The following is a 13,324-nucleotide window of genomic DNA, read 5'->3' as shown; positions in this document are numbered from 1 at the left end:
AGGACCCTGAGATCATGACCTGAGCTGAAGGAAGCCACCTGAGCCACCGAGGCGACCCCTGCCTCCTTTTCTTAACCTGATTCCCTCCAGCGCTATTCCAATGACCTGGATTCTCCCCCATGGGGTCGTGATTCTTTACTCCCCACGTGAAACTGAGGAGGGCAGTGGGTAGGGGTGGAAGGATGCCAACCACCAGAACCTCCCATAGTCTCTGAAGAGGAAATCCTGAGCCGGGGTAGGGTGGGAGAGAATGTAATCCAGGAGGAAGAGAGAAGGAAGGATCAAGGTACAGGTCCCTGGGTGGTCGCTTCCATCTTCCTAGTTTGGAGGGAAAAGCATAGATTGGTTAGCAGATCTTAGAGGTGTAGGGGTCAGAAGTATGTCCCTGAGAAATAATGCTACCGTTCCTTCAAGGTTAATTCGTCCTATGGGAGTTTTATTAGATCAGATTTTATCTACCCTTTCAGACCTGCATCCCGCACCCACAAAAACGCTATCCTTCAAGAATAGCAGGGAATCTTACTATGTCTATTCAGTGCTCCCGGCAAAGCACAAAAACCAAAGGAAACAAAAGGAAAGAGAGGAAAGAAAAAAAGCTTTGAGAAAGAATAGGGGAGAAGAAAGCCAGAACAAGCTACCATGGGCTGGCTACCATGGGCGTGACCCACGTGACCTTACAGTTGATTAAATTCTGCAGCATCGTTCAGCTGACCTAACAGGAAGGAGAGCTTTATATTATGCTGTCCTGTGTATGATAATTAACAGCTTTCGAAATACTATTGACAAATATAATTGAATTCGAGAAAATCACTTTGAGCTGTGTCAGTACATTTGAATCACCGGCATCTAAAACATAGGACACATTGTCTTAGGGCTAAGAGTAGACTGGGCCCCCGATTCTGAGGCCACTGCTTTTAAAAAGCATGTAATGCTTCTGACTCCTTTAGGCCCGTGATCTTGGATCCAGCTGAACCTACTGGTGACGTGGGTGGAGGGGACCGATGGTGTTGGCATCTCCTAGCAAAAGACGCTACCGAATGGTTGTCCTCCTTCTGTTTCAAAGATGGAACTGGATATCCCGTGCAATCCTGGAAAGTGCCAGTAAGAATAATCTAAAGAAAGTTTCCCCTGGAGATTACCCTGTGACAAGCTAAAATCAAAGAGCTTCTCCTGCTGTAGCAACTTGGAATTCATTCAGTCTCAAATAACAGCCCAACTCAGGAGCTGAGAATAAAACAAAACAGGTGTGTTTTTTTTTTTTAATTCCCATTGCAAGAAATCCTAAGGCAGGTGATCTAGGACTCAGGCAACAGCTCCATTGTGCTTTCTCTACAAGCAGGATTTTTCCACTGTGGCACACTTGGCATCTAGGGGTTGGAGAGCTCTTTGGGCCGAGGGCCGTCCTGGGCAGTATAGGATGCTGAGCAGCATCCCTTGTGTCTATCCACTAGAGTATCCACCACTGGGACCACCAAAAATGCCTGCAGACATTGCCAAATGTCCCCTGGGGCATCACTAGCTCTTTCTGGCTCCACCTTCTTCATTTGTTGATTTTAGTTTTGTTGGTTCTGCACTTCCAGGTGGCAGGCTTGGGTCCAGGCAGGAAGAACAGCAAAGGGGATGATAACTTACTCGGGGTATCTTATTAGAAACCTCATCCAGCAAATTCTCTTGCATTTTATTGCCTAGAATGGTCATGTGGCTCCCCATAACAGTGACTCCAAAACCTGGGGAGGGGGGTGGTCCTTCATTGCGAATAGAGGTTGGGTCAGCTGACCAAGAGTGTCCGTCACACACCTGTCCAAAGCTCCACCTCCTACCAAGACACCTGCCACCAGATTCTTTCTCGGGGTTCTTTCAAAGCAGGTTTTCTCAGCCTCAGCAACTACTGACATTTGGACCAGATAATTCTGTTGGGGCGGTGGGGGGGGGATGCTAACCTGTACATTGTAGGGTGTTGAGCAGCATCCCAAATCTAACCTCTAGATGCCACCCAGTTGTGACGATTAAAAATGTCTCAAGACATTGCCTCTTGTCCCATGGAGAGCAAAATTGCCCCCAGGTGAGAACCCAGCTTTAGAAGAACCACTCAACTCTGGAGTTAGCTTTAGTTGTCAAGATCTGCACCATAACCAGTATCCCAAAAATTGTCTCTGGTAATACTAACCCTCTCGGATACACTTCTTTCTTTTTTTCTGGCTCTTTTAACCAGTGTTTTAAACTGCTTAGGCTACGTATTATTCTCGCACATCTATTTCTTTCTCTCTAGACAGTGCAGACACCAGGAAGTTGTGGAATTGGGATGTATCCTATTGTCAATGAGATGTTCTCACTCAGCAGTCATAGAATCCTGGAATGATCATGTTAGAAGAGACTTCTAGAGGTCATCTGGCAGCTGCTTTTTAAAGAATCAATTCGCTGTATAAGAAGCACCACCAGTTCCACTCTTCCCTTGACAATCTCCACTACTCCTTCCCTCGCTTCTTCGACCCCTCTTGAAGTCAAGACCATCACGTACTTTCTCGTGTCACCCTGCTGAACACTCACCCTGCAAGTGACCCACCTTACCAAAAATATCTGCTTTCATCCAGCTTCTCGGGCACCATATTGCTGTCAACTACTGTGTGTTTTCCAATTAGCTCCTTCCTTTTCCTTCAAGCCTTAGCGGAGGGAGCTCTCCGTATTCCCAAAGGGATGCCCTTTACCTGCTCCTTGGTTCTTACAATTCCATGATCTTGCTCTTCTGCTCCTCCACCTTGCCTGCCTCCTGTCTGTTTCCCTCTGCACACAAAACCCTGTCTGCACCTGCTGAATTGAAAGTCTCCCAGCCAGTGGCAAGCCAACAGTCTTCTTAGCCCTTTAAACTCTCCAAAGGCTTGGACTATAACTGTCACCTTACATACATAATAACCTATTGTCTTTCCTTCTGAGCCTACCGATCCCCCTGCCCCCAACCATGAGTGTCTTCTTGCCAAATCTCAAGATTTTATGCTCTGGTTTTAGTTTCACAGATACTTGAATGTCTAAGCATTTTAACCTCAAATATCCACTTATAGTTTTAATGCTACCCCATATACCACTATACCAACTGTCATATAATAATGTATCTAGTCATTTGTCCCCAGCTCCTGGCACAGAGCTTTAGAACCATTTGGAATTTCCCTATAGGAGAGTCTTTTGCATTCATAGGGAGCCCCTTCCAACCATCCCTGAGTTTATGCTAACGAGTTTTGGGCAGCGTTTCAAAGGAGAGATTGGTCATGCCAGCAATGCCAGGCATGTGATGAGAGGGTTGAAACTTTCAGCCCCATCCCCCCTAACCTCCCAAGAGGAGAGAGGGCTGGAGATTGAGTTCAAGCTCATGGCCAATGATTTAATTAATCATGCCTTTGTAATGAAACCCCAATAAAGACTGTGGACAATAAAGCTTGGAAAGCTTCCTGGTTGGTGAACATAGCAGTGCATTGTGAAGATGATGCATCCTAACTCCATGGGGAAGGGGGCACTTCTGCACTCGGGACTCTTTCAGCCCTTCTGTGTATCTCTTCAGCTGCCTGTTCATCTGTATCCTTTATAATAAGATGGTGATTGTAAGTATGGTATTTTCATGAGTTCTGTGAGTTATTCTAGCAGGTTATTGAACCTAAATGGGGGGTCATGGAAACACCTGAATTTGTAGCCACATTGGTAAGGGGGCAGTACAAGTAGTCTGAGGACCCCACTCGCAGCTAGCATCTGAGGAGGAGACAGTCTTGCTGGGACCTCACCCTTTAACATGTGAGGTCTGCACTGGCTCCAGATAATGTCAGAGTAGAATTGAACTGTAGGACCCCTAGCTGGTGTGGTGCCAGTGAGCTGGTGTTGGTATGTACCACAGCTCTTGTCCAGAACATGGGCAAAGGAAAGAGCCCTTGAAGGAAGAATGACTGCTCCGCATTCATATCCACTCAGTCGACAACTAGTGACCAGACCCTTCTAGATGCCCCAGCTTGCACTAGAGACATAGACAGGAGACCATAAGACACTGCTTCATCCTCAGGAGTTTATGATACACCTAGAGGTACACCATCTGAATCCCTTAAATAAAAATGAAGAACTGTGTACAACTGCATGGTCAGTGGTACAGACGTAGTGGATTAAGACCTATAACAATGAATAAAGTAAGCGACTCAGAGTATCCCAAAGGAAGGAGGGAAACATCCTGCCAATGTCTTTTCAGCATTTGGCAGACATTTAAGTTCATTAAGAGCAAAGACAAGAGAGCGTTCATAGTGATCAAGAAACGTGGTCAGTGGTCATCACTGGAAGGAATGAGAGCACCAATCCTTTTTTCAGAAAACCAGCAACACAACAGCAATGAATAGAATATAGTTAAGCCTAGCCTTTCTTGTACAAACTATATTTCAGGATAAACAGACAGCTATAACTAATAAGGAAACACAGGGTTTTTTAAAAAAAGATTTTATTTATTCATGAGAGACACAGAGAGGCAGAGACAGAGGCAGAGAGAGAAGCAGGCTCCATTCAGAGAGCCCGATGTGGGACTCGATCCCGGGACTCCAGGATCACGACCTGAGCCGAAGGCAGATGCTCAACCACTGAGCCACCCAGGTGCCTCCAAAACAGTTTTTTACAAAAGAATTCTACTTAATATTTGTTGAAAGGGTCAAAATTAGAAACGTCACCATTTTGCAACCTTCACTGAAATGAATGATAAGGCAGAGACATGGATGGATGGGACCAGTATGAGATACATAGATACATAGACCAGTATGAGATACATACATAGAGATACATACATTCTACATAGCTCTAGAATGGAAGGTGGCAGACCATCACCTCCAACCCCATGCTCCATCAGAGCATCAGGAGAGGGACATGGGTGCCTGTCGGTGGGAGGCAGTAGGGAGCACCCAGCACCATCCATTAAGAGTTTTTGTCAAGTCAAAAGGGAAAAAAATGGCCATAAGAGCAAAAGGAATTGCGTTAGCAAACCTTGTGGTGAAAATGTGGTGTCCGGATACACTTCACAGGGAAGAACATCTGAGTAAAAAAAGCAAGAGAGAAATGTGTGTGAAAGGGAAATGAGCCAAGAACGTAGCAAGAATCCAGTTAGGCAGAGTTCAAGGTCAAGGTCCCAGGCCCATCGTCCATTCTGTTACCCTGGCAGCAAGGCCCCCACTCAGCCCAAAGGAAGTAAGCAATGATTAGAAGCAGGGCTACCCGTGGCAAGTGGCCAACAGCCCAGGAAGAGTTTGGGAGGAGCTTGAGTGACAGACCATAAAGGAGGCCACCAATGGGGAGGATTTGCGGATAAGAGGATTATCTGGAGCCCGTCTGCTGGAGCCTTCCAGCTGCTCTGAACTGAGGTTCTCCAGCTAAATTTGCTCAAGTGAGAGCACGTAATATGTTACCACCCTGGTTCTGTTTCTTGACATTGGTGCCTGGGATGAATCTCACACAAAGAAATAGATGAAGAAAACTCACTCTCTGTCTTTCCTGGGGCTGTCCGGAGTGGAGTGTAGGCCTGGTGGGGTGCACAGGGAGTAAAACGTGAGGACTCAGTAACCCAAGCCAACCGAGAGGGTGTCATCTCTTCTCTTCCTCTGCACTGGCAGCCCAGCCTGGGACTTGCAAGGGAGAACCGCTTGTGTTCTGAGGGACGGGCTCCAGTTGATGGAGCAGGAGAAGGGGAAAGGCTCAGTTGCTGTGTGTATGGGGGGGTGGGGGTGGGGATGAGATAAGGACTGGATGAGGAGCCTTCCCCGAGGCTGGGCCACAGGGATAGCGGAATAGTGGCAAAAATGAGGGAGCCATGGAGGGACCACTGTGAACTCTGACTGCGAGAGAGGAAATGCCATGAAACCCCCAGGAGGCCTAGGGACACCAAGGGGTGTGGCAGGCAGGATAATAGCCCCCCCCCCCCAAGATGTCCACCCCCTGCTCCTGGAGCCTGTGGATATGTTACCTGATCTGGCAAAAGGGACTCTGCAGATGCGAATAGATCAAGGGCCTTGAGGGGGGAGAGGATTCTGGGTATTCACGTGGGCCCAGCTGACATGACCCCTTAAAAGCCCAGAGACTTTCCCACCTGAAGTTGGGGAGACTCAGCTGAAGGAGATGCAGGAGAAGGACCTGAGTGGCTGTTGCTGGCTTGGAGGTGCAGAGTCAGGAGTCAGGGAACGCCAGCGGCCTCTAGATGCTGTGAAGGAGCCCCACTGACAGCCAGCAGGGACACAGACACTTGAGGCCTACTGTCCCGTGCAAAGGGGCTCCGTCAACAACCCGAGAGAGCCTGGAAGAGGACTGGCCTGCCTTAGGAGCACAGCGTGGGCAACCCCTCGATTTGGCCTCAGGGCGCCCAGTGTGTAGAATCGGCAGGCTGGTGGCCCTCTGACCTCCAGAACTGTGAGATACTGAACTTGCATTGTTTTCAGCCACTGAATATGCAGGAATTTGTTTTGGCAGCAGCCCTCCCAGGGGCGTGTGGTGGGGTGCAGGTGAGCAGGCAGCGGGCCCAGGCCCCTGGGGAGTCAGCCTCCTGGCTGCAGGACCCCTGCTGCCCAGCCTGAGCCAAGGCAGTCAGTCTGGAGGGAGACACCTGTGGTTTCCTTCTCTGGCCTCAAGGCCACACCAGGGAGTGGGGAGAGAGAGGGAGGAGGGGGCAGGGAGAGTGCTTTGCTACCCCTGATTTCTCCTCACTCTGGCCATTCCCACCTCGGAAGGAAAATACTGATTTTCTGATTGTCCGCGTGATCTCACCTGGAGCGTGTCAACTCACTTGCACCGGGCAGTTTCACACTCCAGGTGCGTTCGCAGGCCTGCCAGGTGTGCGACTCCGGGGGTGCCGTTGTGCAGCGCCGTGGCCCTCGCAGCCTTTGCTCTTTGCTGCTATCTTGTGGTCTTCGCGAGAATTCCATCCGCCGGAGCAGGAAGCGGGAAAGTCCCAGAAGGGCATTAGGTATGCTTAAGGCCACTGTAAAGAGTTAGGGGAGTGTGGTTCACTTGGAACCAGGATCCAGACAATAAGGCATCTTTAAGCAAGCTGTGATGTCCACAAACTGTCCACTAACCACTCACTAGGAGCAGAGAAGGGGAAGGTGACCAATGGCTTTTAAAACAGGCCTAGGGAAAAAAAAAATTTAAAAAAAAATAAATAAAAAAATAAAACAGGCCTAGGAACACTGGATCGACTCTACTGAGATTAATTCAAATCTGTTGAGGAATTTCCGAAATCATTCTATGCTTGAATATATTCAAGCCAGAAATGGGTCTTTCAGGGTGCCAGGGTGGCTCAGTCGGTTGGGCGTCTGACTCTTGATCTTGGCTTAGGACATGATGTCAGGGTTGTGGGATGGAGCCGGCCTTTGCCCCTCCCCTCACTTGCACTCTAAATAAATTAAATAAATAAATAAAACCTTAAACTGACAAGTCTTTCCCCTTGACTTGGAATGTGACCAAGAGACGTTCAACTCTTTGAGTTTGATTGGCTTTCCTACTTTTTAGAAGCCCCTATTAAAAGGTTAATGCAGGGCAGCCCAGGTGGCTCAGCGGTTTAGCGCCGCCTTCAGCCCCGGGGTGTGATCCTGGAGACCCGGGATCAGGTCCTGGGTTGGGCTACCTGCATGGAGCCTGCTACTCCCTCTGCCTGTGTCTCTGCCTCTCTGTGTGTCTCTCATGAATAAATAAATAAAGTCTTTTAAAAATATAAATAAAGGGTTAATGCAGGATGCCTGGGTAGCTCAGGGTTTGAGCATCTGCCTTTGGCTCAGGTCATGATCTCAGGGTCCTGGGATTGGGTCCCTGCATTGGGCTCCCTGCAGGGAGCCTGATTCTCCCTCTGCCTCTCTCTGTGTCTCTTGTGAATAAATAAATAACATCTTTTAAAAAAAATTTAAAAAATAAAAGGTTAATGCAGGAGATCCTAAAATATTAATGGAACAGTGTTCATGGATTGTGAGGCTTAGTATTCTTCAGATGACAATACTACCCAAGGCAATACACAGATTTAAAGCTATCTCTCTTACAAATTCTCATGGTATTTTCTACAGAAATGGGAAAAACTCATCCTAATCTTCATAGGGAATTTCAAGGGACTGAGACTAGCCAAAGTAATCTTTAAAAATAAGAACAAAGTTGGAGAACTTACATTTCTAGATTTCAAAACTTGACACAAAGTTACAGTAACTAGAACAGTGTGATATCTGCATAAGAATAGACACAGAGATGCCTGGGTGGCTCAGGGATTGAGGGTCTGCCTTTGGCTCAGGGTGTGATCCTGGATTCCCAGATTCCCTGGATGGAGTCCCACTTGGGGCTCCCTGCATGGGGCCTGCTTCTCCTCCTTCTGCCTGTGTCTCTGCCTCTCTGTCTCTCATGAATAAGTAAATAAAATCTTAAAAAAAAAAAAAAAAAGCATAGACATATAGATCAACGGAATAGAATTGAGAGCCCAGAAAGAACCCCTCATGTCAAAGATCCATTGGTTTCAACAGGGATGCCAAGGTCATTCTATGGAGGAGAATTTGGTCTCTGACACACAGCGCTGGGAAAACCGGATGCGTGCATGTCAAGAATGAACTGGGGCCCTTACCTTATACCATATACCATATACAAAAGTTAACTCAACATTGATCCAAGGCCCAAAATGTAGGAGCTAAAACTATAAAGCTGTCAGAAGAAAACATGCATGATCTTATATTTAGCAATGTTTTTTGAAGTGTGACACCCAAACATAGGCAAACAAAGAAAAAATACATAAATCAGACTTGATTAAGATTAAAAACTTCTGTGCATCAAAGGACACAATGAGGGAGTGAAAAGACCACCCACAGAATGAGAGAAAACATTTGTAAATCCTGTCTGATGAGGCTTTAATATCCAGAATATATAAAAACAACTACTCCACAACAAAAAAAAGACAAAAATCTGACTTTAAAATGGGCAAAGGACTCGAAGATATACAAATGGCTAAAAAATACATAAAAGATGCTCCACATCATCAGGGAAAATGCAAATCAGGATCCTAACAGGCTACCACTTGGCACCCAGTAGGCTGTCATTAAAAGACGGAGAAGACCAAGTATTGGAGAGGGTGTGAAGAAGCTGGAACCTTCACACACTGTAACTGGGGTACGGCTGCTGTGGAAACAGCTTGGCAATTCTCCAAAAAGTTACACACAGACCCAGCAATTCCACCCCTAGGTATACACCTGAAGGAACGGACCACAGGAACTCAAACAGACTCGTGCAGAAACAGTCCCAGCAGCACGATTCTCAACAGCCCAAAGGTAGAAACAGCCCATTTGCTCAGCAACAGACAGATGCACGAGCAAACCATGGTCCATCCGTACAATGAAGCATAGTCAGCCATAAAAGGAATGAAGCCCTGACCCATGCTACATCGACGGATGGACCTTGAAAACATACTGCAAAGTCAAAGGGGCCAGACACAAAACGCCAACTATTATATGATTTCATGTGTTCGAAATACCTAGAATAGGTAGGCCCGGAGACAAGAAGTAGATAAGAGGTTATCGGGAGCTAGGAGAAAAGAATAGCAGAGACTTATTGCTTGATGTGGAAAAGGTTTATGTCTGGGGTGATGAAAAAGTTTTGGAAATAGCAGCGATGGTCGCAGAGCATCGGTTATATCATTACGAGTAATTATACACCTGACAGCGGCTGAAATGGCAAATCTCAGTTTGTGGATATTTTACCACAATAAGAAAATAATAAACAGACGCAAACACAACTGAGAGAAGACCATTTCAACGAACCCTCTTAAAACCAGAACCCAAACTGTCGTAATAAATGTGGGGATAAGAGGACAGGCTTGATTGTAAAGTGATCTTGAAAATGAGGATTAAAACAAGCTTAAATGACATTTAACACGCCTCACACTGTATTCCAATTCATTATTAACTCTTTTTTTTTTTAAAGATTTTATTTATTTATTCATAGAGACGCAGAGAGAGGCAGAGACACACAGGCAGAGGGAGAAGCAGGCTCCATGCAGAGAGCCTGATGTGGGACTCGATCCAGGATCTCCAGGATCACGCCCTGGGCTGCCGGTGGCACTAAACCACTGCACCACCAGGGCTGCCCTTCATTATTAACTCTTAAAGAGAGGTAAGATCGACTCTTCTCTTTTATCCCCAGTAAAATTATTTCTCACTTAGAGACATGTGAGACTGAACACAAGTGTCCATCTAAGTGTTGGGGCTGGAAAGGTATTTGAATTCAGATGAATTTCTGGGACACTGGGTGGCTCAGTGGTTGAGCATCTGCCTTCGGCTCAGGTCATGATCCTGGGGTCCTGGGATCAAGTCCCACATCAGGCTTCCTGCAGGGAGCCTGCTTCTCCCTCTGCCTATGTCTCTGCCTTTCTCTGTGTGTCTCTCATGAATAAATAAAATCTTGGAAAAAATTAATACAGACAAATTTCATAAGAGTCAGTTCACTGGTGAGTGCTCTCACATCTTGAGGCCTTGGCTTCCATGAGATCGTAAGTACATTGAAACCTGCAGATACCCTGGACTCATAGGAATTGTCACCTTATTAGCATTGTTAGTGGCAGACAGGACCAGACAGGACCCATCATCTGCAGAGACCAGCGCAAAATGAAAATGCAAGACCCCTTGTTCAAAACACACTAAGAGTTTCAAGACTATCACATCAGAGCTTGGTTTGATAACCGAGTACGCTTCTGAGTGAAGAGCCCATGCAGCCGGCCTTGTTGGTAGCTGAGAACTAGCAGGTGCTGAGGAGTAGCTGGAAATCTAGGGGTGCTGGATGAAAGTACAGAAGAGAGAAGTGGGAGGTGGGTGGTCCCAAGGCAGACTGAACAGGCTTAATACACTGTACCCCACCTTCAGATCACTCTTCGCTTGGCCTTGGCCAAGCTGGGCTCAGCTCTGTGCATCCAGTCCAGGAAGGAACGAACAGAAGCTGCTGAACATCATCGTGTTCTGTATGGTGCCTGGCATGGGGCTCTTCCTTCATCTCATTTGATTTTTGCCTATGAGGTATAGATACTTTCATTCCATCTGATGGAGGGGGAAACTGAGGCTCAGAACAGCTCTCTTGCTGGAGGGCCCTGCCAGGTCTCACGTTCACACTCGGGACCCTGCAGGAGGAGACTCCGCACTCATACTCAGCTGGGTGCCAAGAAGCCATGCATCTTCCTTCTGCCTTTGTAGGGCTCCTGAAAGCAACAGAGGCTCCGTGTCCTTCTTCCCCCTCCCTGCTCACAACTTCCAAGTCTCCTGCAATAAACAGCCCAGACGGGCCCACTGCCAAGGCAGAAACTCCATTAGCAAGCCTTATTCTAGGGGCACTGCCCGGCCCTGCTATTTCAAAGCCGCTCTGAGTCAAAATGTCCCTGCTAATGGGCAAAGCATGCTTCACTGCTCAGCTTGATTTAGAAGCCTTGGAGAATGGATGCTTCTGTTGCTGCAGTAGAAAGTCTGAGCCAAGAGGGCAGAAAAGGAAGGGACCCTGCTGCTGGCTCTGTCTGGCCCGGGAGGAAGAACATGATAAGCACCTGCCACCATGTCCTGAGCACTTGCTTCCCTTGGGCCAAGAAATGAGATAAGTGCCTCGTCACCCTAAATCCTCAAAACTGCCTTCCAGAGTGTATATTATGATTCCCATTTTACAAATAAGGAAACTGAGGCCCAGTGAAGCTACTTCCCTGGCCCAAAGGCCTGCAGCTAGTGAGTGGGCTGGTGGGATTTTACCCTGCACTTCTCTGTGTCCAGATTTAAAGCTTTTAAACCCTTAGCTCCATGAACTCTTAAAAACCCAGCTTTGGGGGCCAGTGAACCATCGTGGATCTCAGCTTGCACAGAGAAAAGGTTCCAGTGGCCACAGGTAATCAAAAACAAAAAATTCTCCTTGAGTGATTCTCCCATCTGAGCTTCAAGGTCAGGCTGCAGCCCCCACTCAGTGTGGGCCAGGTGACCCCCTCTCAGCTGTCATGACCCAGGCCCAGGGACGGACCCTCACCCGGGGTCACCAGTTCCCCCCGCCCCGGCCGCCCCTACCGAGAGCCTGGAAGACACCCCAGCTGCAGCTCCCAGGGACCACCACCGATGAGCCCAGCCTCAGGGGTTGGTTAAAATGAAGATTCCAGTCCAATCACTCTTACGATTTGAAAATAGTGATGAATAAAAGCGGTATCTTTGGAGACAGCTCCAACAAGTGAAATGTGATATTAGAGGATCTGTGATCTCTGCTGATGCCACAGACTTACCCGCTGCCTGCACCAATGTACTTTGTTGCCCGTGTTTGTAGCAGAAGGAAATGCCACATTGTACTCCAATTCCTTGGACCCCATCCAAATTCAAGGGGTCAGAGGCCAGTTTGCAGGGTCTCCAGATCCACCAAATCCTCCAAACTACCCCACTTCTGCTCCATCCTTCTTTCTCCAGACTAACCCCAGATTCCATTCCCCCCACCGGATGTTGAAGCTTGAGGCCCCCATATGGTTTTCCGGTGGCCACACCCAGGATCAGCATGGACAAGTTCTTGTGCAAGTCTCAGGTTGGTGGTCACCTCCTCCCAGAAGCCTCCCGTCCCCTCTGGCTACATCAAGTACCTCCCCTGTCCCTCCCCAGGCACCATCACCCCCCACCCAACACTGACCACCCTATCCTGGGCTATGCCAGCCAACAAGCTGGAGAGAACCTGATGTGTTACCTCAGAGTTGAGAGCCACCTGGTCTCATCCCCACCATGCTCAGCCTGAGGATGCATGCTGTACATAGAGGAGGGCTGCCCGCCCTCAGTGACCTTTATAGTACAAAGGACCCTAAGGTTAGGGCTCCTGAGAGGAGACGTAAGGCTGGATATCCAGGTGGCCAATGTGAGACCATGAAGGTCCTTAGAAGAGGAAATGTCAGATAGGAGTGAAGAAAGTCCATGTGACAAGAGAAGCAGAGAGGGAGAATGAAAGATGCTCTGCTGCTTGCTGGCTCTGAAGATGGAGCAAGGGGCCACAAGCCACAGAATGCAGGTGGCTTTCTGAAGCTGGAAAGGCTAGAAGACAGATGGTCCCTTGAAGCCTCCAGAATTAACGCAAGCCTGCCAGACCTGGACTTTAGGATGTCTGACCTCCAGAGCTGTGAGATTATAAGTCTATGTTGTTCGAAGCCACTCAGTTTATGGTCATTTGTTACAGCAGCCACAGGAAGCTCATACAGTGACCTTGACCACGGCCTTTTGACTCTGTGGGCCTCTGGTGTCTCATCAGTACAATAAGAATGATCTCAGTGTCCCCTGCCTGTGGGGAGATTTAAACAAGATAATATATATAAAAAGGC

The 13,324-nt window shown here is 47.8% G+C and overlaps 1 protein-coding gene across 1 annotated transcript in view; it reads left to right on the top strand.

Annotated features, from left to right (window-relative positions):
• The window catches only part of OAS3 (2'-5'-oligoadenylate synthetase 3), a 45,276-nt gene extending 41,850 nt beyond the window's left edge, over positions 1 to 3,426 (top strand). Inside the window, exons 25-26 of the mRNA XM_041728531.1 lie at positions 948 to 1,101; positions 2,270 to 3,426. Coding sequence (XP_041584465.1) covers positions 948 to 1,101; positions 2,270 to 2,359 — 244 coding nt within the window. The 3' untranslated portion in view covers positions 2,360 to 3,426. The remainder of the gene's footprint in view (positions 1 to 947; positions 1,102 to 2,269) is intronic.
• Positions 3,427 to 13,324: the final 9,898 nt, after the last annotated feature.

This window comes from Vulpes lagopus, chromosome 14 (genome assembly GCF_018345385.1).
Source record: "Vulpes lagopus strain Blue_001 chromosome 14, ASM1834538v1, whole genome shotgun sequence".
NCBI classification, from domain to species: domain Eukaryota; kingdom Metazoa; phylum Chordata; class Mammalia; order Carnivora; family Canidae; genus Vulpes; species Vulpes lagopus.
The sequence above is the reverse complement of the archived record's forward strand: the minus strand, read 5'-3'. Positions and strand labels throughout refer to the sequence as shown.